The sequence below is a fragment of the Sphaeramia orbicularis genome, chromosome 3 (genome assembly GCF_902148855.1).
Source record: "Sphaeramia orbicularis chromosome 3, fSphaOr1.1, whole genome shotgun sequence".
NCBI classification, from domain to species: Eukaryota; Metazoa; Chordata; class Actinopteri; order Kurtiformes; family Apogonidae; genus Sphaeramia; species Sphaeramia orbicularis.
In genome coordinates this window covers 29,811,980-29,832,995 of record NC_043959.1, presented here as the reverse complement: position 1 = coordinate 29,832,995, position 21,016 = coordinate 29,811,980, and the positions used below count along the sequence as shown (strand labels likewise).

Genomic DNA, 21,016 nt, shown 5'->3' with positions numbered 1-21,016 from the left:
AACATCTCGCTGGATAAATGTGGCCCATTGTTTTCTTCACAGTGCCCACGGTGATGGAGCACAAATGTAGTTTTGTGTGTTATGTCTCACTGAGATAATGTGATCAAGCTTAGATTGAGAATTCACTTTTATATACAAGCTATTTTTAGTGTAACACCACGAGTTTGGCTGCTTTTGTTTAAAGAGCCATCGCCAATCTGACCATAGGATTTCAGCGGCTGTGATTAAAAACAGACATAAATGTTCACAATTCTAAATAAACAGACTGATCTTGGTGTTGCTGTTGTTGGACCAGGGATGCGTCTATTTTCAGATGTAGTTCGGAACTTTACTGCAGCTTTGATAAGAAATGTTAGCAAATGTGTGCCGAGACTGTGTGCGCATGTGTGTGTACGTGTGACTGAAAAACAGCTCGTTTCTTCCTGTCAAAGAGGAAACAGTGTTAGACATAGTCCTGACAAGACTTAGTTTGCTGGCCTTATACAAATGCAGACCAACACACACAGTATCTAACGATCACACACATAAAAACACACACACATCTTAGTGACAGCGACTGTCTGCATGTGCGCATACTGTGTGTCTGTGTGCGTGGGAGTTATGTTGTAAATCACACTAATCAATCGTGGCCTGTGTCAAGGCATGCCAGACATGGCGAACGGTCTGTTTTACATCGGGGGGATGTGTGTGTATGTTTGTGTGTATGTGTGCAGCTGTCACATGATGTCCTGCACACAGCTGTCACAAATCACAGTTATGTGTCTCTAACACCACAGTTACTGTATGTATTGTGTGTTTGAGTGTGAGTGTGTGCTGGTCTAAGTTATACAAGGATATGTCAGGGAGTATCTTCTTAACATCATCCGTTAGAGCGGTGAAAGGGAGTGATACAAGGTGTTGATTTTTTCCTCACCTTTTCAAATGTTAGGCTGTGATGAACACGCAGTCGCTATCTGTTCATCATCATTATGGCTTTAAATGATGCTGAAGGGTTCATTCAGAGGGAGGATACACGGGACAACATGTGACCGGTGATTTTATTCTTGGCACACACATGTTTGTACAGTGTCCTGTTGTGTGGTTGCACATCATCTTTCTATTAAAATTTCAACAGACAACTCCAGAAGTTCAAGCCTCCACCCACAACTGGGAGATAAAATGTGCTATGAACTTCAAATGTGTTTCTAAACTTAAATATTAATCAGTGTTAGTGCCAGTGTTTTTTGTTTTGTTTGTTTTTTTTAAGTTCTAGCAGATAATTCACTGTATGTATTGTATTAAATGAGTAAACATCAGCTCTTGTAATCTCATTTATGCAGTCGCAGAAAACAATTATTAGACCACGCCTTGTTTTCTTCAATTTCTTGGTCATTTTAATGCCTGGTACAACTAAAGGTATATTTGTTTGGACAAATATAATGATAACAAAAGTAGCTCATAAGAGTTTAATTTCAGAGCTGATATCTAGACATTTTCCGTGTTTTCTTGATAATAGCCAAAATCACTTGAGTTCTTACATCAATAGCTATGACATTGTACTGACAAGAACAGTGCTTTTAGGCATTCAATGTTTTCTTTTCTGTCTGTTTTAGTCACATGATACACACAGGAGTTAGTACTTGCTTGCATAACCATTGTTTTTGATGACTTTTGAATGTCTAATAATTTTTTCTGCGACTGTATGTACAGGTCTTACCTACTGCATCACCTGTTGTAACACAATTTGAAGTATTTTCTTTACTTATTGTATTGTTTTTACCTTTATAATTACTGGACCCTTTTGATAAGCAAGATCATTATATTTTGTATATATTGGGACAAATAGAGGACTGAGTAAAGGCTGGTGTAAAATATAACCAAAGCTCCATAGCAGGATATCCGAACAAAGAGTGGGTTAACTTGATTATTTCAGAACAACACATGCTTTTTTAACCTTTAGTCCCAGTCGCAGCAGGCTTATCTTCATGTCCCGTTTTCTGATCCATTCATAATTCATGTCAGTGAGGGTGGTTTGAAAAGCGTGCAACACTCAACGTTATTTGATACAAATTGGACGGTATATAAAGATATAAGGAAAAACAAATGTGTATATATTACTGCCGAGCTCAGGGTATAAAAACAAGTACCATCGTATTTCAGTTCACCTTTTTCAATTTGTCTGTATTCTCAGCTCTTTCATCTCCTCTTGTATGCATGTGTGTGTTTGCATGTGCATGTCTATGTATTCCCTTAAGGCTCGGTTGCTATAACAGCAGTCTGGGGCTGTGTAGTTAGACAGGGCCTTGTTTGCCTTCTTGCTCTACCTGTAGCCTGGGTGACATGTCTTATGGGCTCTTTCATATACAGGGGTGTTTTTACAGATAAACATATAAAGGCCCATGCACACATAAGCACACACAAACATCACTGGAACCATTTTGACATCGTCTGCATGACATTAAAGACCTTTCTTCTCTTTTTTTTTCTGGTCTTCAGACCTAATTACATGATTAAAAATGGCGGTCTCCTTCCTGACATAATTCATCGCTGTCTGTGTATTTACCACCCTGCTGGAAACACACACGCACACTTCCACAGACACACACATCCAGTACTTTGAAACTGAAAACCCATCTTTTCCCTTGACAATCTCTCTCACACACACACACACACACACACACACACACTGCACCCCATGGCCAGGAAGAAAGGTGTTGATGGCTTGCAAGGACCAGAGATCCATCATGTGACTAACATGCTAACTACACACTAACTGCAAATCAAAGCCAAGGAGTGACCTTGTTTTTAACTACCTACAGCTCTCAGGTTGCATTTTAATTGCATGTTGCTATAAAGAAGATGAAGGACGGAAAGTTAAAGTGAGAAAGGGAAAGTCAAATGCAGCACAAACAAGCTCTCCAAGCAGCAGAATTAACATCTTATCAACATTTCTTTAATTTTTTTCATGGAAAATAGGAAGTGTGGAAAAAAAAAAAGTAGCTCTGACCATTTGAAATGAAGCTTAAAAATAATCTTTAAGGCCATTTTAGAGGGACATTAGTTCAAATGACATTATATTTATGTTTATTTCTATGTGAGTCTTTATGTGCATTCCAACTTTGTTTCATTTCATCATTGGCATAACATATCTCAGAACAACTGAGAGTAAAACTCAAACAAAATATGATGGTTTCCTTTGGGATTACATGTAACTGCATGTAAAAAAAAAAAAAACAGGTTTATGTTTGTTCTCTTGTTCCTGAGTTACACCACTTCAACTGATGTTTTCTAAAGTTGTTTCCTTTTGTTTTCCTTCTTTTCATATGGTAAAAATTATGACAGCTAAATGACCCAATTCAGCTGTCACTCATGTAAGAGGGTAACGCATATAGTAGTTATTCTTTTTATTGAAATTCATGGGAATTTTAAAAAAGACAAAACATTGTTATTGGGTGCATAAGGGTCTTTCTGATGTAGCTTTGTAGAGCTTTAGCACACTTTAAATCCTTTTTCCTCCTTGTATTACTCTCTTCTGCTTGTCTAATACATTTTTTAATCCTAAAACGCTGACTTGTAGACCTCGGAATTCCACCCTTTTGTGGCTGTGAAGACTGAAACTGGTGCTACATTAAAAACAGGCAGCTCTTCGGTGTGGGTGTGTTGCTGCAGGTTTTGATGAAAAGATGAAACATGATCCTGGAGGTTAAGTTTAAGGATTACATTAATGAGTCTGAAGGCTATTTAGACACCAAAACAGCTTGCACTGATTTAAAACATCATGTTGAGAATTTTATTTTTATTGCAAAGATCACACTTGACGTCGCATTCACTTCTTTATCCTTGGTCAATGTTTTTTTTTTTTTTTTTTTTTTTTTAAATATAGTGCGTGTATTTCGTTTATTAGTTTCCTACATTTACCAGTCACCGCTGCATGGTTAACCTTGCCTGAACTTTTTCCTAACCTCAACCTAACTTGAACCAAATGCTTAAAGAGTCAGAAAAGGCAAACGGCCCTCCTTTTAAATATTTTCTCTTCATCTTTTTTTTGCTTCTGAAAACATTTGTTCCTTATAAGTATAGGCCTACAGTTGTAATTCACACACAGATGCTCTTAAATCCCAACCGTATGAAGTCCACATTTTCAAACATGTCATCATAAATGACAACAGTATTTGATTTCTTGTTAAAAAAAAAAAAAAAAGAATGCCAGTATGGCAGGAAAACAGGCCACATGAAAACATGTGTGACTGTGACTCCAAGCCTCATTAAATGAGCCTCATACATGGCTTGGTGCTGTAAACATGCTAATATTTCTTAATGGCACTCTCCTACATTGATATGCATGTGAACTCTAGACCGTTAACCCCCTCCTTGCCACCCCCACCCTGCCGCTCATCAACAAAGACCTACATATACACATACACACTCACCGCCATTACGGGGCCCCCTGGCTCTCTGTTTTTCCATTAATATCAAGTGATTGAGCGTAACATTAGCAGATAAAGCGGAGAGTAAGATGACATATATGCCATGGATGGAGGAATTAAAGCCTAATATAATCACTCGGTCTTGCATAAGGAAAAACCATCTCTCGTCACTATGCCTGACATTTTGATTTCCGACATTTCTGGCACAGGCACGAAAGTGGCGGGGACAGATGGAGACTGATTTCTCTTTTAAGTAGAGAGGGAGAGATACTTAAGTGATTGTTCAAAGGGTTTCCACACACACTTTCACCTTGTACACAAAACACACACTTCAGAATAAACATGCGTGTGCACACAATATTGATCTTGTACCTCTTAAGAAGGAGGTGTGTGTAGGTGTGTGGATGTATGTTCATGTGTGTCTTTAAGCTCTTGGTCCGGCTGGTTATTTTCAGAGCAAGTGGAGAGCACATCAGTTTTTATTAGCTTAATAAATCACCTTTGTTGTCAATCAAGCAGCAGAGAATAATTGGATATGGTTGAAGCCTTGCGTGATGGATTATAAATCATTCAAGATTAAATTAAAAGATAATGCACAAACTTAATGGTTTGTGTTTTGCAGTCTAAATTGCCTCGGAGCAGTGCTGTTTTCCAGCTTTATTGCCAGCCGTTTTTCTTACTTCTAAAACCCCTCACATTTCACACCTTTTATTGCTCACATGGAGCTTTGCCAGTTCTCTTTTACATCTGTGTTTTTGGGTTTTGTTTGTTTTTACAAATTAAATTCAAAGAATGGTTAATTTTTCACGGCGGGCTTCTTTTTAATTGTAAATGCCGGATGTTTGTGTGTGTGTAAGGACTGATGATACAAATGTGTGTGAGGATGAGGAGCCTGTGCACACGCATCCCTTTGTTTTAGCCGGATTTAAAGGCCTAATTCTGTCTTTGAGTGACTTTGGTCTCAGCAGATGTACCACAGGTTTATAAAAGTGATAACCAAAAACAAAAAAAAAGGACATTATTGCAAAAGAGATGAGAAAAAATACAGATGAGACACAGAGGCAGGCAGGAAGAGAGGCGGGCGGGGAAAAAAAAAAAGAGCTATAACATGTATATTATGTCCCGGCCAGTGAATTTAACTGTGTCCGTTTGCGTTGGAACAGAGCGGGCGTTATCATAATCGCCTCCTGCCTACTTGACAGGACCTTAAAGTGATCCTGTCATTTTATTTACACCCAGACCACTGTGTGATTTACTCCAAAACACACGCGCATGCACACACACGTACACATACGTTCCCCTTTGCTAACTTCCCTAGCGAGCCCAGTCGAGTAGGTCGGATGACATCTTTTGATCAGAGCTGTCCAAAGAGATCAGAGCAGACTGGCAGGTAATAGATACCCAGCAACTAACCAGACTGCACTGCAAAGAGACTGCGTGTGTGTATTCCAGCAATGTGGATGTGCGATTGTGTGCGTGGGAATGGAAAACATAGACATTTTCTGCACTACATTCTCTAATTCAAAGTGTAAAAGCACTGGCATTACCACAAAATCATCACTAGCATACAGCTGCATTTTCCTTTGTACTGTGTGTTACTATATCATTCTTTCAATATAGATGCTGTTCCTGTTTTGAGAGATGTGGTATTTTTATATTATTGTGTGCCTTCAGTCTCAAGTGCCCATTTGAATGAGCACCCATGCCCTCTTGGCAAGCTCAGCCTGTTCTCTGGAAGACTGACAAAAAAACCTGTGACAAAGACAGGAGAATCAAAGGAAGAGGAAAAACAAAGCACTGAATGAGCAAACATGTGTGTGAGGTGGACTGTACAGTAGGTGATGGAGGCAGAGCGCCGAGGAAGAGGCGAAGGGAAGGAGCAGAAAATGGCAGTGGGAGAGAGAGGAAGAGCTCAGGACAAGTGGGAGGTAAAGACGGAGGAAGTTTAGAGAGAAGAAACAAATGAAAGACGGTGGAAATGATGGATCTTGTGCAGCCCTGCTTGGCTAACTCTGCACACCCCGCTGGCTTTTCTTTCTGCACACACATACACACATCCCCTGGGACAAGTGTTCATGACCCTGGGTTGCCCTGTGGGCTTTCAGAGTAAGACTGCTCCAAGTGCAAGCTATCTGAATAACAAAGGACAGCCAGTGGATTATTTACTGACAAACACTTGGCCACTGTTATTTTTTTCTTCTAATGAAAGCAAGATATTGTTGCATGTGTGTTGCTACCTACACACATATTGTTTCTCTGTACTACTTAAAGGATTCCAGTATAATATCATTTTTTATTTCTTTCGACATGGCATGATGCACAAGTGATTTGCTAAATAAAAGATAACCCGAGCTGTAAAATTATGCTCCATATCACCGTGTCTGTATTACACCATATCAGGTTGTTAGTATTATGTCAAAAGTGCAAAAATGTATTTTTAACAGCATTAAGGGTAAATGATGAGCAGCATTAAATGATATAGCACTAAGCTGTGAATATACTATAGCCTATGTGAAAAACCATATAAAAATTACTAATGAATATTATATACTGTAAATATATGAGTTGCACCTTGACTAGCATCACCTTTAACACTCAGTGGGGTTTTGAGAGAGATGCGGAACTCTACTCGAATGATATACATATTTAAAGGTACTTTCTGCTGAGATTTAATTTGCCTCATGATATCGTCTGTACCTGAGAAAAGACACCCTTTCAAGTGTTAATACTAAGACATCAATTCATTTGTCACAATTCCTTCTCACTTGTTTTTGCTCATTTTAACATTTCTTCTATTTATAGTATGTTAGAATTCGCCACATTCCGCTGTCACCAAATGCACATTTTTTTGACCTGCTTTTGATCGGATTCTCGTCCATTTTTTTTTTTTTTTTCTTGTCAGCTACACACTTTAAGATGTTAAATGAGATAATGTCTACAATGTCTGTTATTCAGTTACAGCTCGTCATAATTAACAAGCAGCTTTATTGTCAGGATAATTTTGTGGAGTGTGTCAGAGAAAGAGGTTACACCGAGGCTTGGTGCCATTGACGACAAGTGTGTGTGTGTGCATGTGTGTGAGAGTGTAAAATATTCACCTCTCTCATGTGTGTTTAGGATGCCAAGAGTCAGACGTGGCTGGAAATTCTGACTTGATAATTAGCTGGCGCTGAGTTTTTTACACTTTTGTTACCATTTAATAAATAAATAAATAACTAAATGCGGCTGCTTTCCGACTACGCCCCCACCACTCACAAAAAACACACACAGCCTCTAATTTCCTGAGTTAACAGGGAGTGTTTAGGTGTTGAGTTGGCTTTGTTTAGCAGGCAAACTAATTTGGGACGGTGCTGCAAATGATCTGTGCAGAAAATGAACTAAATGCCGCATGCCCACACATATGAACACGCACGCCACACAGAGTGTCAGAAGCTCACCAGCCCAAGCATACACTGTTGTATTGGCACTGTATCAGCACCATGTAAATACACTTTCAGCAGCTCCCCAGCTGAGTGGCATGGGGAGATGATTAGCCAGTCTAACACTGCTCTCTCTCTCTCTCTCTCTGTCCCTCTCTCTCTCTCTTTCTTTCTCTCACACACACATGCACAAACATTTACAGACACACAGGCATACAACAGCATCTGTGTTTCTGAATAATCGCAGTATTTCAGTGTGTTGCGACGCTGCTGCAGCCACAGACAGACACACTAACTGTTGCCACTCCAAATCTAATCTCCCCTCTCTCATGCTCCCTCTGTCTCTGCAACGCCACTGCCACTATGTGCTGTATATGCTAATATTATCACAGCTTTTTTGAAAGGCATTTTGCATATTTTGGACTATCACGCTGTTCATTACCACTTATCAGTAAAGAGCTAGTTCCACAAATAATATGTATACAGTGCACAAAGATAGAAGCCTGCAAAAGAAGCAGCCAAATGTAAAACACATTTTAGAGGGACACAGCAAACAGGAGTTATTATTGAAATAAAATAAATAAGCTATTGTTTGTTTGTTTTTGTCATTTCAAGAATTTAGCCTTTTTATGCGTGATTACAAGACAATGCTGTATGCCAAACTTTTAAAAAAATACAGCGTGACATCTTTTGATGATGCATATACAAAGGCAAAATATTCATCATGCATTGTGTCTATCAACATTATTTCATCTAACAAGGAAAAACAAAGAGAAACAAACTGTTTTCACTACAAACAAGCCTTTTTTTTTTTCTTACAAGCTTTTTTTTCATAGCACCTTGATGCATCCTGATATATTGTTTATGATATTCTAATCACTTTCCCTGCATTAACTTTCAATGGGTTTCTTTTTTATAAGTTCTCATATTCAAACATGGATGATGAATGAAAATGTAGCTGCTTTATAAATGCAACAGCAAAATAAGTTTTTGGTTTGTAGTACATGCTTACATATTCAAGCTCTTGCAGCCATACCAGATTCGACTTATTTCTCTACAAGAACACATCTATGTCACATTATGGCCGTGCCATCACAAATCCCGCTTTACTATTTAGAATAGAATAGAATAGAATAGAATTCTTCATGTCATTGTACAGGGACAACGAAATTGGAAGTGCAATCGTCTTTAGGTGTCATAAAAGTATAAATTATGTATATATAAGAGCATAAAAACTGAAAACCCTTATTTGAGGATACATGGACTTCTGTTATTGCTGTGGACTTTAGTCCAAATAATTGTGCAGGGGCTATTTTTGATTAGAACTGTCAGTCACAGGTATTGTTTCCATAAACAAGATGACTTTTCTATAATATCACACATATCTTGATTAAATCTGTGTATCCGGAGGGAAAAACATGCAACATTTTCATATGTATATTTATGATACGGTAACCATTTTCTTCAGTGCAAAATTTGCTTTCAATTTCTAAACAAAAATAGATATATTTTTGAAAGTGTCTTGAAAATAAAAATCCCTCCATTTTCATATTTGTTAGCAGTATTCACATCATGCAGTGGTTGCATCATACTGTATGTATTTATCTTAGCATTATGCCAATGCATTTGTAATTAAAAAATCTTGCAACATTAACACAATATTGTCACTATTAATTCTACAGCCATCCTACAAAACAAAGCGAAGAATATAAAGTGCATGATTAATATTACTATACCATACTAATATCTATTGATGAAAAAAATGCTATATAAACATCAATGCAAAGCAGAATTAAATAGTAAGAGTAGTTTATGTATTATTTCCACAGACTCATTTTTGTTTTCCCCTGGACTCTGATGATGATTATTTGACTGGTGCACGTTAGGTAATTTTTCTTGGAGCATGGTGGCCAATAGAGAGGGAATTAGTGTGTCATATTCCAGTGATACTGTAAATATTTTACAGGTCTGGTAAGTCGTGTAGCTGGTTGAAGGAACAGCTCCATTCGTCAGGCGCCTAGGTCGATCGAACACCCCTTGGGATCGATGGCACGCCTCGCCAAACCCACGGCACTCACTGCAGACAGCCATGCCCCTTTAATCACCCCCACTGCACACACACACACACACACACACACAAACACAAACACACACACACACTCTTTCTCTCACACACATACACACACACACAGAAGCCATTCCACCAATTTGTCTGTGCATGTCAAATCACAATAATTAAGCATTATCGATCTAAGATTCAATTAACTTCATTAACGTGGGTTGCACTGGTGATTGGAGAGGGATGGAAAGAAGGGAAGGGAGGGAGGTGAGGGTGGAGATTATAGGATCTCATCAAGTGAGAAATGGCAAGGGGGTGGATGTGTGTAACACAACACACAAACACTTGTAAACACACATTAGTTTTGGGTGCATGTGGAAAAATTTCTAACTGGGGGTTGCTTTCATCTCAGGCTTGTCTTTATCTTAGTCTCAACAAAAATGTTGACATGAGACTGATGTGGACAGTCTCCCTCTTTCTCTTTCTCTCTCTCTCTCGCACACGCACACACACACGCACACACACATTCTAACTGCACAGTCTAAGCAGAAGTGTAAACAGACAGCGTTGACGTGCCTGTGTGTCTGATAGGGCTGTTAAGTGGTTATATAAGCATGAGAAACTGTTTCCTAACAACATAACATCTGCAGAGTGCATAAGCATTTCTTTGCTTAATTCACAGACAAGAATCAAGACACGTGGATCATAATCACAACCTCATAATCTCTATTTAAAGGATTTTCACTGTAAATATATCCACAAATGTTCCTTTATGCTTATATTCGAAGGCTTACTATTGCCGTTAATTCCTCTCTGAGAAATGTTTCGTGAATATGTCTGGATGTCAAAAGTGATTTTCAAGTGCAACTGCGGCATCCCTTTGCTTGTTCGCTCACTTCAGTTTCGGAATCAGCTATCTCAGCTGGCCCCCATCTCCTGAAAATGAGATCAAACCTTGTTTTCCACCCTGCTGATAACTCATCCAGAGCTCTCTCTATCTCCCTCTCTCTCTTTCTCTCTACTAATTAAAAGAGCACCTGCATGCCTGGTGTGTTTGGCCCAGGCTTCTTCCACTCCAGCGGTTTTATGCATGTGTGTGTATGTGTGTTAATGTGTTTCTCCATATTTATCTCAGTATCCTGGGTCATAGTGTTGTGAACCTCACAGTCTGGACCTAAGCCAGTGGCCTTAGGGATCATCTCTGCGTGTGTGTGTGTGTGTGTGTGTGTGTGTGTGTGTGTGTGTGTGTGTGTGTGTGGCCTCAGTCTTGACTTTCTTCCAAGACTTTCCTCCCCTCCTCCACATCCTCTCCCCTCAGCGTCTTCTCCTTCCACCACATTTATTCATGTCTCCTTTCTCCTTCTCTTGGGTTTGCACTGTAAATTCTGCATCCACATTATTTGACTGCATTTGGACACAAAAATAAGTACTACATATAATAATGGATAAGGGTAAGCGTGGCCTTCTTCCTGTCTTGTACTCCCCCAAATTTAGCAAAACCATGTTGGGCAAAGTGTTGACTGTAGAGTTGTGAGTGGGACACTGAACATCCTCAGCCATTGTAATATTAATATTGCAGTGAGTTTTGGGGTCAGACATACATCCTCTTGTGAGTAAGGTGCACATCCATGAATACAAATCAGTAATGTGGGGATTACGGTTTTTTGTTACTATGGTCACTGGCACAATACCCAGAAAACTACCAGTTATAACAGGCTGCACAGGAAAAGCGGTTTCCAGCAACCGCAGCTAAGCACCACCTAACACCTGAAGAGTTTCAGAAAACTACTGCACCAGATAGCAAAGAGGTCAAATAAATAGCTAGAAGAAATTGCGTGACTGCAAAGTTCACCTCTTGCAACTTTAAGTAGTATAGAAAAGTGTAAATTTGACAAAGGTTGAACAAACATTTCCAGGACCAACATGTCTGGTATGGAAATGATCTTCCAGTACGATCAACTAGAAACATTTGGCAGATAATGTGAAGTCAGACATCAATTAATTTAGAAACCAGAACATTGTACATGGAGGTGAGTTTACTAAGATGACAGTGCACAACAGTAAGGTAAAAAAAAAAAAAATCAACTCAAATCATGAGACACTAAAATACATATGCTGCATATTATGGTGAGGTAAAATGGATATATTATAGTCTGCAGGTTAGATTAGTCATGGCTATTTTACTAGCTATATGATATCACAAAACAACAGACTTGGCTGTGATTGAACTGTCTGATTGCTAATTTAGCCTATTTCATGCAGGCTATCGCATGTATTTATTATAATGTTGCCACTGTTATATTTCAGAATGTTTCCATATTTCAACACCCTCTTCCTCAAACAAGTCTAGAAACCAGTAGTGTTCTCCATGCTCCATGTAGGTGGATGTAGCCTACACAGCAAGGATTCATTCAGCGTGGTGCTGGCACACATTATTTTTTTTTCCCTCTTTCTCTCCATACATATCACACACTTGCAGGTACACAGATGGGCATAGACATGTATACACACTGTGTTCTTATCACATAAAGGCAGCTAATTTGAAGGGGAGTGTGTATGTTGTGTTTTAAAGGAGATTTCACATTGATGTTTGGCCTTGATGAGAGCACCGGGCCGCTGTGTTCGGCTGTTTCCTCAGCCGGAGCATTGTTCTCTTAAACAGCTGTCGTTTTGGCTGATTCAGAACAGATGGCATGTACATGTGGGTCTGCTCGGCTGCACGTATGTGCGGGCGGTGGATGTGTCTCCGAGACAGAGAGAGGGGGAAACGGGGAAGATCTCAGAGAGGGAGGGTGTGAGGATGTGTGTGTGTGTGTATGTGTGTGTATTTTTATAAACGTAAATTTTAAAACACACCCTGAAATAGATCATCAAGGTTCTAAGATAGCTGTACTTCAATAAAATAAATGACAAACAACAGTAAGCCACACAGCATGAGAGCATCACTTGACACTCAATTTTTAAATTGCACATAACTGCATTTAATATAACACGTTTGAAGTGTTTCAAATGGATCCTTTTTGTTAGATTGAATGCTGGAGCAGACTGCTTGTTCGACAGAGAAGCTCCTGAGATTGCCTGGAGGCAAAGAGTTGTTCGACTGCAGCAGATACAGTACAACTGGTGCGTGTGTGCCTGCTTGTGTGTGTGATATGTGATGGGCTCTGGGATATCTGTGTCTCTGTGCATCTGTTTATCCCACGGCAGTGTCGTATCATCGCCGATGGCAACCAGTGGCCTGACAATGACAGAGACTTTTCTCTCTGTGTTGCCGCTGATGCAGTACTAGCACTCACAAACACACAACTTCCAGTACATAGTAAGAGATGGGAGTCTGCAACAGTTGGAGTGTGTTGTATGATACAACTGGCAGGTTGTGTAGGCATTTTGTGCACACACCCCTATTTTTACCAAACCTGGAGGTGTGATTTGGCTTCTTTTTCCGTTCACCTTGCACGTATTGTTTTCACTCCTTTCTTCTGTTTATACAGGCTTTGACTATCATCTCTCATTACTTACTTCACACCCATTGTAAATTTGACTTAGTGTTCATTTATTTACATTTTATGCATCAATGACAGTGGTGGGGGAATCAGGCCTCTTTGCCAAACTCATCTCACTAACCGGCTCACTGTGTTTACATACCAGGTTAGATGAATGATGGCCTGTTACAGAAAGGAACACTAGGCACAAGGCCACTTATATCCACAAACAGGCTCATCTTCTTTACCAGTGTAATTGCTGAAAGGAGGAAGACGTCTACTGCATGCGTGTATCCTTGTGTGTGCGCCCATTGTTATTCAGAAATTCAGCATTAATGACAAAGTGTGAGCATTCAGGGTTTCTCATCTGTTGTTGTTTTATCCTTTTGATAGACTTATTAACAAAAGAAAACACTCACAGATGTACAGAGAGGCAAGACTGTGATTTGTCTTGATACATCTTTTCTCTGATTTCCATTGTACTATTCTTAAACTAGAGGGATTTGAATATAAATTGAAAGCCTCAAGCCCACTCCCTGAAGCTAAACTGTAAATAATAACTCTAAACTTTTTCTAATCTTTGGTAATTGAAGCAAATGGGTTTTGCGAGGAGAGATTTGTTGCAGGCAAACGTACATACATTCATTTTTATTTACGAGGAGGCGAGGGCTGAGCAGTGTAATGAGTGAAAATGCATGCTTAATTTAAATGGCGAGTGTGTCTGTTAGGGAATGCATTAGAGTCTGCAGAAGAAGCGTAAGACATATTAATTGACAGACAGGAACCGCTGTCTCCGAGGTTGATACAAGTAATTTATTACTTCAGAAACGAATGCCACCGCCAGAATGTGCTTCATTAATTTCAAATTTAGTTTTAATTTCAAGCTGTTGCCCCTTGAGAAGAATAAGGTGGCAAGTTCTGTTTGAAGAGACATTTTTCCCCTCTCCCTCCCTCCATCTTTCTCTTTCCATCCTCCATCTCTCTCTCTCTCTTTGGCTGTCTCTGATTTTCTGCAATACAGAACAAAGACCTGGGGGTGGAGAGAGGAAGAGAAGGAGTGGTGACTTGATTCCAATTTGAAAACAACGTCAGTATAAATGGGCGAAGTTAGAACACAATTACTGCAACAGTTTATGATAGGAAATACTCTGTCGTAAATATTATTGGATGATTGCTCTGTTTCCTTTAGAGAAAGAATGAATGCCACTATCTTGTGTTTCTATCATCCCTTGGCTTTCTAAAGAAATCCAGGAATGCAGAGTTAAAACGGTAGACATGTTGTGAATATAGTACTAACAAGACTTTCTTTCTCTCTTTTATTTCTTGTCTCTAAGCAGCATATGTACCTGAAGATGAGAAGGAAGCTGTCCTCTTGGATGAGGACCTGGATGGAGACGATTCAGCCCAGGAAGGGGAGGAGCCCGCTGCTAAGTTCCTGTGTCAAGACAAAGACTTCCTTCTCAAAGACAGACCAGGATCCACTGGTTTCCATGATTCCCCAAATGCAGCAGACTTTTCTGGTCAGGAGCTGGACAGTGAATCTCACCTGAGTGAATCCAGTGACAGGATGTCTGATTTTGAAAGCTCCTCACTTAAAAATGAGGAGGATGTCCTCCTCTCTAAAGACCCTGCAAATGCCCTCTCCCTGTCTTCCTCATCCTCCATGATGACTGCTACCAACCCCGTTACACCAATAAGTGTAGATGATGCTATATTAGCCACTACAGGGTCTGTGGCTGACAGCCTGGAGAAGATGAAGGCTATTTACACCTCCTTCTTGACCAACTCTTATTGGTCCACTCTGAATCTCAACCTGAGCCAGCCACCTGCAGAAAAACCTCCTCGAAGCCACAGTAGCAGCAGTAGCAGCAGTAGTAGCAGCAGCTGTGGAAGCGGAGGCTATGACTGGCACCAGACTGCTATGGCTAAAACTCTCCAGCAGGCCTCGCAGAACCACCACAATCGAATGGGACTGGTTCACCATCCCACGGTGGCAGTATCCACAGCATCCACAGAACCCAACCTCTTCAGTACCGTCCAGCTGTATCGTCAGAGCTCCAAGCTGTATGGCTCCATATTTACCGGTGCCAGCAAGTTCCGCTGCAAGGACTGCAGTGCTGCCTACGACACACTTGTGGAACTAACAGTGCACATGAATGAGACAGGCCATTATCGTGATGACAACCATGAGACAGATAGTGAGGGTGCTAAACGGTGGTCAAAACCCAGAAAACGGTCCTTGCTAGAGATGGAAGGAAAAGAGGATGCACAGAAAGTTCTGAAGTGTATGTACTGTGGTCACTCCTTTGAATCTCTCCAGGACCTAAGTGTTCACATGATCAAGACAAAACACTACCAGAAAGTGCCTCTGAAAGAGCCTGTTACACCAGTGGCAGCTAAGATTATCTCCTCTGCTCGAAAAAGAGCTCCTATTGACCTTGAAATCCCCAGCTCACCAGATTCCAATGGGGGCACCACACCGAAGCCCACCTCTCTAAATGATTCTAATGATATACTCCAGAAAGCCACCAACCCTTACATCACACCCAACAACCGATATGGACACCAGAATGGGGCCAGCTATGCCTGGCAGTTTGAATCCAGGAAGTCACAGATCCTTAAATGCATGGAGTGTGGCAGCTCTCATGACACGCTGCAGGAGCTGACAGCTCATATGATGGTCACTGGACACTTTATTAAAGTCACAAATTCTGCTATTAAGAAAGGCAAACCAATTATCGAGTCCCCCACCCCAGTTCCAACATCCAATTCAACAGCTGAAGAAAAGGTGCAGTCTGTTCCTCTGGCTGCTACAACATTCTCCCCTCCACCTGCCCCAGTGCCCCCACCGGCCAGCATCTCCCCCACTGCCATGGTTGTGGAGATAAAAAAGGAGGAGAAGGAGGAGGAATGCACTAAAGAGTCTATTGTCAATAATGGTAACATTGTAAATAAAGAGAAGAAGGCAGGATGTGAAGATGAGGCTGAAGAGAAGTTTGATATTTCATCAAAATATACTTATCTGACAGAAGAGGATCTGGATGAAAGCCCTAAAGGGGGTCTTGACATCCTCAAGTCCCTGGAGAACACAGTGACCTCAGCTATCAACAAAGCTCAGAATGGAGCTCCAAGCTGGGGTGGCTATCCTAGTATCCATGCTGCCTACCAGCTCCCAAACATCATGAAGCTATCTCTAGGCAATTCTGGCAAGAGCTCTCCGCTTAAGTACATGTTCCCCGGAGGAGAGATCCTCTCTCCCACTGGTAAAAACCAGCCTCTCATCTCCCCTCCCAGTCGCCAGACCTCCCCCCTGCCTAAGAACAACTTCCATGCTATGGAGGAACTAGTGAAAAAAGTGACAGAAAAAGTGGCTAAGGTTGAAGAGAAAATGAGAGAGCCTGGTGGTGCTGTTAGAGCATCTCCCCCGAGACGTACCACACCATCACCATGCAACAGCGAGGCAGGGGACTCAGCCAGAGGAGAGTCTCCCAAAGACAATAGAACAGGAAACTGTAAAACTCCTGAGAGTACAAGTTGTGTGGAAAAAGGACTAGGAGATGCAAATGGTGCCAATCACAGAGAATCAAATGGAGATATAAAGGAATCTGTGGAAAACGGAGTGGAGTCCACTGCTGTGACATCCCCGCTGCCTGCCTCCCTGTGTGGCAGCACAGCCATCATCACAGACCATCCACCTCCAGAGCAGCCCTTCGTCAACCCTCTTAGCGCACTGCAGTCAGTAATGAACGTACATCTGGGGAAGGCTGCCAAACCTGCCCTACCTTCCCTTGACCCCATGAGTATGCTGTTTAAGATGAGTAACAGCTTGGCCGAGAAAGCAGCAGTGGCTGCCTCCACTCCACCAGCACCAACCAAAAAGCCCACCAATGATCATCTAGACCGCTACTTCTACCAGCAACATCTAAACAATGACCAACCCATAGATCTCACCAAAGGCAAGACTGCTGACAAAAATGGCACAAGTGGTTCTATGGGTTCAACAGCTCTCTCTTCCACCACCTCCACCCCATCCTCAATTTCACCTTCCTCCACTATCACTATGACCAAAGCCTCAGCTGCAGTAGCTTCTTTTATGTCCTCCTCCCCTTTGAGAGAGAATGCCTTGTCAGATATCTCTGACATGCTACGGAATCTGACTGAGAGTCAAGCGGTTTCAAAGGCCTCCACACCGACCAGCCTGTCCGAACGCTCTGACATCGAAGGTGCCACACAAGAGGAGACAGAAGATGTTTCACCAGCCCAGAAACGCAAAGGCCGTCAGTCCAACTGGAACCCTCAACACCTCCTCATCCTCCAAGCCCAGTTCGCTTCAAGCCTGAGACAAACAAGTGATGGCAAGTATATGATGTCGGACCTGAGCCCACAGGAGAGAATGCACATCTCGCGCTTCACTGGCCTATCGATGACTACAATATCCCATTGGCTGGCTAATGTGAAGTACCAGCTAAGGAGAACCGGTGGCACCAAGTTCTTGAAGAACTTGGATTCGGGCCATCCAGTGTTCTTCTGCAGTGACTGTGCCTCACAGATTCGCTCCCCATCCACTTATGTCAGTCACTTGGAATCCCACTTGGGTTTCCGTCTGCGAGACCTAGCAAAGCTTTCTGGGGAGCAGCTGCTAAGTCAGATTTCACAGCATCCCCATCAACAACGGCACACCAAAGGACTGTCTGAAAAACTGCTCTCAAATATTCACCCATCCAGCCACCCTCTTCCTTCCTCTCTACCCACAGCACTACCCCCATCCTTACCCATTACTCTTCCCTCTTCCCTTACCACTTCTCTGCCCTCAACTGAATCCCCCTCCCCCTCCCCCGATGATGACGACAGTGGGGCCGTGTACCAGTGCAAGCTCTGCAATCGGACTTTTGCAAGCAAGCATGCGGTCAAGCTTCACCTGAGCAAGACTCATGGGAAGTCCCCTGAGGATCATCTCATGTATGTGTGTGAGCTAGAGAAACAGTAGCGTTTGCTGGGGACAGTGCTGCACTCTTTCGTAACGTCTCACTCTTTCTTGCTCTGTTACTCTTTAGCCTTTCACAGACTTTAATTGCAAAGGAGAAAAAAAAGGACCATTAATGTGATGGAACTGCACAAGGATGCCATATAACTACTGCTTTGAGTTTTGGCACATTGTTTTACATTTTGTGTTGTAGCAGTTGTTTGTTCTTTTTTATTTTGTTTTCTGGGAGGTAGACTCACTCTGGCCCAAGACATTCAATTTTATTGCGCTCTCATTTGACAGAGATAGACTGATTTTTTTTTTCAATATGTGCAGATGGGGGCTGTCGTCACTGAAATGATACTGTATATGAAGGTTTAAAAAAAGAGATTCTAAAATGAAGTGGTGTGTATTTTGAAAACTTGTGTAAATGGAATTAAGTTCCTTTATATTTTGGCATCACTGGGGTGTGATAAGCTGCATGCATAAATAAAACAGTTTAGTTAAACATTTTATAACTAAATCTGGTGCACTTTCCATGATTTACTTTTTACTTATTTCTATTTGCCCGCTCGTTCTACTTTTTTTTTTTTTCTATAACATTTTTGTGCTGGAGTCGGCAGTTTATATTTAACCCTCTGAGTACGTCAAAGCACTTCTAAGATCCAAGAAGGAAAACACCATCAACACAAAATTCAAGATTAGAAATTTTTCAAGCTATTGTGAGAGCCAGATGGACAACATGTGCATTGTGTCTACTATGTTTCCAGACATTTGACGAGTCTAATCCTTGACATGAAAGCATTTTTTTTTTTTTTTTTTTTTTTTATTAAGAGATTTTTGGTTCATTGAAAGTTGTACGTTTTGGGCTTACAGTAATCTTGGTCTGGAAAATGCTCAAAGGACTTGACACAAGCATTGTAGCTATATGGTAAAAGATGAAAAAGAAAAAAAAAAAAGAAGTCTAATGTCTTTTACTTTGGTTGATCAGGGACCTTTACTAATTCAGGTCTGTGTAAAATATGTACATAAAAACATATTAACGAATTCCTGTCTAAATTATGCATCATTTCTATATTTTTAATTTAAAAGGATTATGACTATCTGCTGGTGCACAGTATATGAAGACATTAATAAAATTGTTTTGCACAATAGTTTTCTAAATGTGTTATTTAATCAAATGATATGAAAAATGGGAGACTAAAAGGATGACAACAGGTGAATCTTTTTATTCCCACCTCGTGCTCAAAGGGTTAAAGACTCTTTTTACCAGACACTCCTCTACATGTGCCGCTGTATGAAAAGATATTAAAGGTTGTACAAAAAAAGATGTTACTTTATAAAGTTATTTATAAGCACTCTTGGTTGTTTCATATCGTTGAATGCCTTTTCAATTGGTCCTATTTTTTTTTTTTTTTCTTTTTTTTTTTTGTTCTGTCTAATTACTCTGCCATGAATCCACACTGCAGCTTTATCTTTTTGGGATATGAAAGGTAACCATGGTTACACTAACCTCTTGAGTGACAAGTTCTGCTACATTTTTGGCAGTTAATTTGCTGAAGTAACTGACAGCTGCCAGTGTAGAGAAATAAAAAAAAAAAAAAAAAATCCTTATGTGTAAAATATCGGCATGTAAACAGCACAGATACTGTTATGAATTCTGTGCCGTTAGTCCTTTCATTTCCTTCTTTCGTTTTCTGTTGTTGTTGTTCTTGACAATGAACCCCCATTATATGACTTCATATAACCTTGTTTTCTACTGCAGCATTAAAAAAAGGAACCTGTTTTTTGCAATAATGTGTGTGTGCATCATGTGTGTCATGGCTATCAATTATGTGTGTGCTGTGCAGTCCCTAATGAGCACATTAGACTGGGAGTGTGTCAACGTCTGTCTGTGACGAGCTGCAGACTATCTTACAGTGAGTGGCAGCAGCAGGGCCGTGTGGGAGACAAAAACACATACATACACACACACACACACACATTCAGACACCATCATTGTTGGGCTTTCCCAGTAGCCTTTTCTTTTGTCCCAGTGGCTTAGGGTAAGGGAAACAGTGAATGCAAAAGGCCGTCCAAAAAAAACCAAAAATAAAACAAAATTAACAATAAAATGACCAGAACTTGTTTTTATCTTTGCTCGACGGCGGCCGATCGCACTAGTTGAGCGGAAAGCGTGAAAGCTGTTCTATGCACATACAACCACTGTGACTTGATTGCATGGTTTAACAAATATGTGGAAATGTCATGCAAGCTCATTTTAGATGCAAAAGCTATTTCGGTTCAGAAATTCAGAGTAGCTGCCATTTGACTGTGTTTGGCCTTTGTAATGGACATGGTAAGCATTTTCAGGTTTGCATGCATACATAGTCTATAGCACTGTGCCCATTCCTGTCATGTAGTATAACACAGTAATACAATAACACAGCTCATCCATTCCCTTTCAGTTATCAGTCAACCAGCGAGCAACTGAGATTTCCACGCTGGATATAAAAGTGTAAACACACACACACTCACACACATTTTTCCCGTCCACATCTCCTGCTCTATAATTACCACCGACGTCCATTTTGTGACTACCCTCCACAAGGTAAGAAACTTGGCAGACATATTTGTTTAGGCTTCATGGGAGATGACAACAATGCTGACAGGATGAGCAGGTCCTTTCAAGTACTTATTTATTCATA

The 21,016-nt window shown here is 40.8% G+C and overlaps 1 protein-coding gene across 2 annotated transcripts in view; it reads left to right on the top strand.

Moving 5' to 3' along the window:
- tshz3b (teashirt zinc finger homeobox 3b) overlaps positions 1 to 20,126 on the top strand; it is a 40,125-nt gene extending 19,999 nt beyond the window's left edge. The window contains exon 3 of one of the 2 annotated variants that reach the window (XM_030127025.1): positions 14,704 to 20,126. In XM_030127025.1, the coding sequence (XP_029982885.1) occupies positions 14,704 to 18,353 (3,650 nt within the window). In that variant the 3' untranslated portion in view covers positions 18,354 to 20,126. Of the gene's footprint in view, positions 1 to 14,700 lie in introns of both variants that reach the window. The other variant, XM_030127018.1, reaches the window with a different exon arrangement.
- The last annotated feature ends 890 nt before the right edge of the window (positions 20,127 to 21,016 follow it).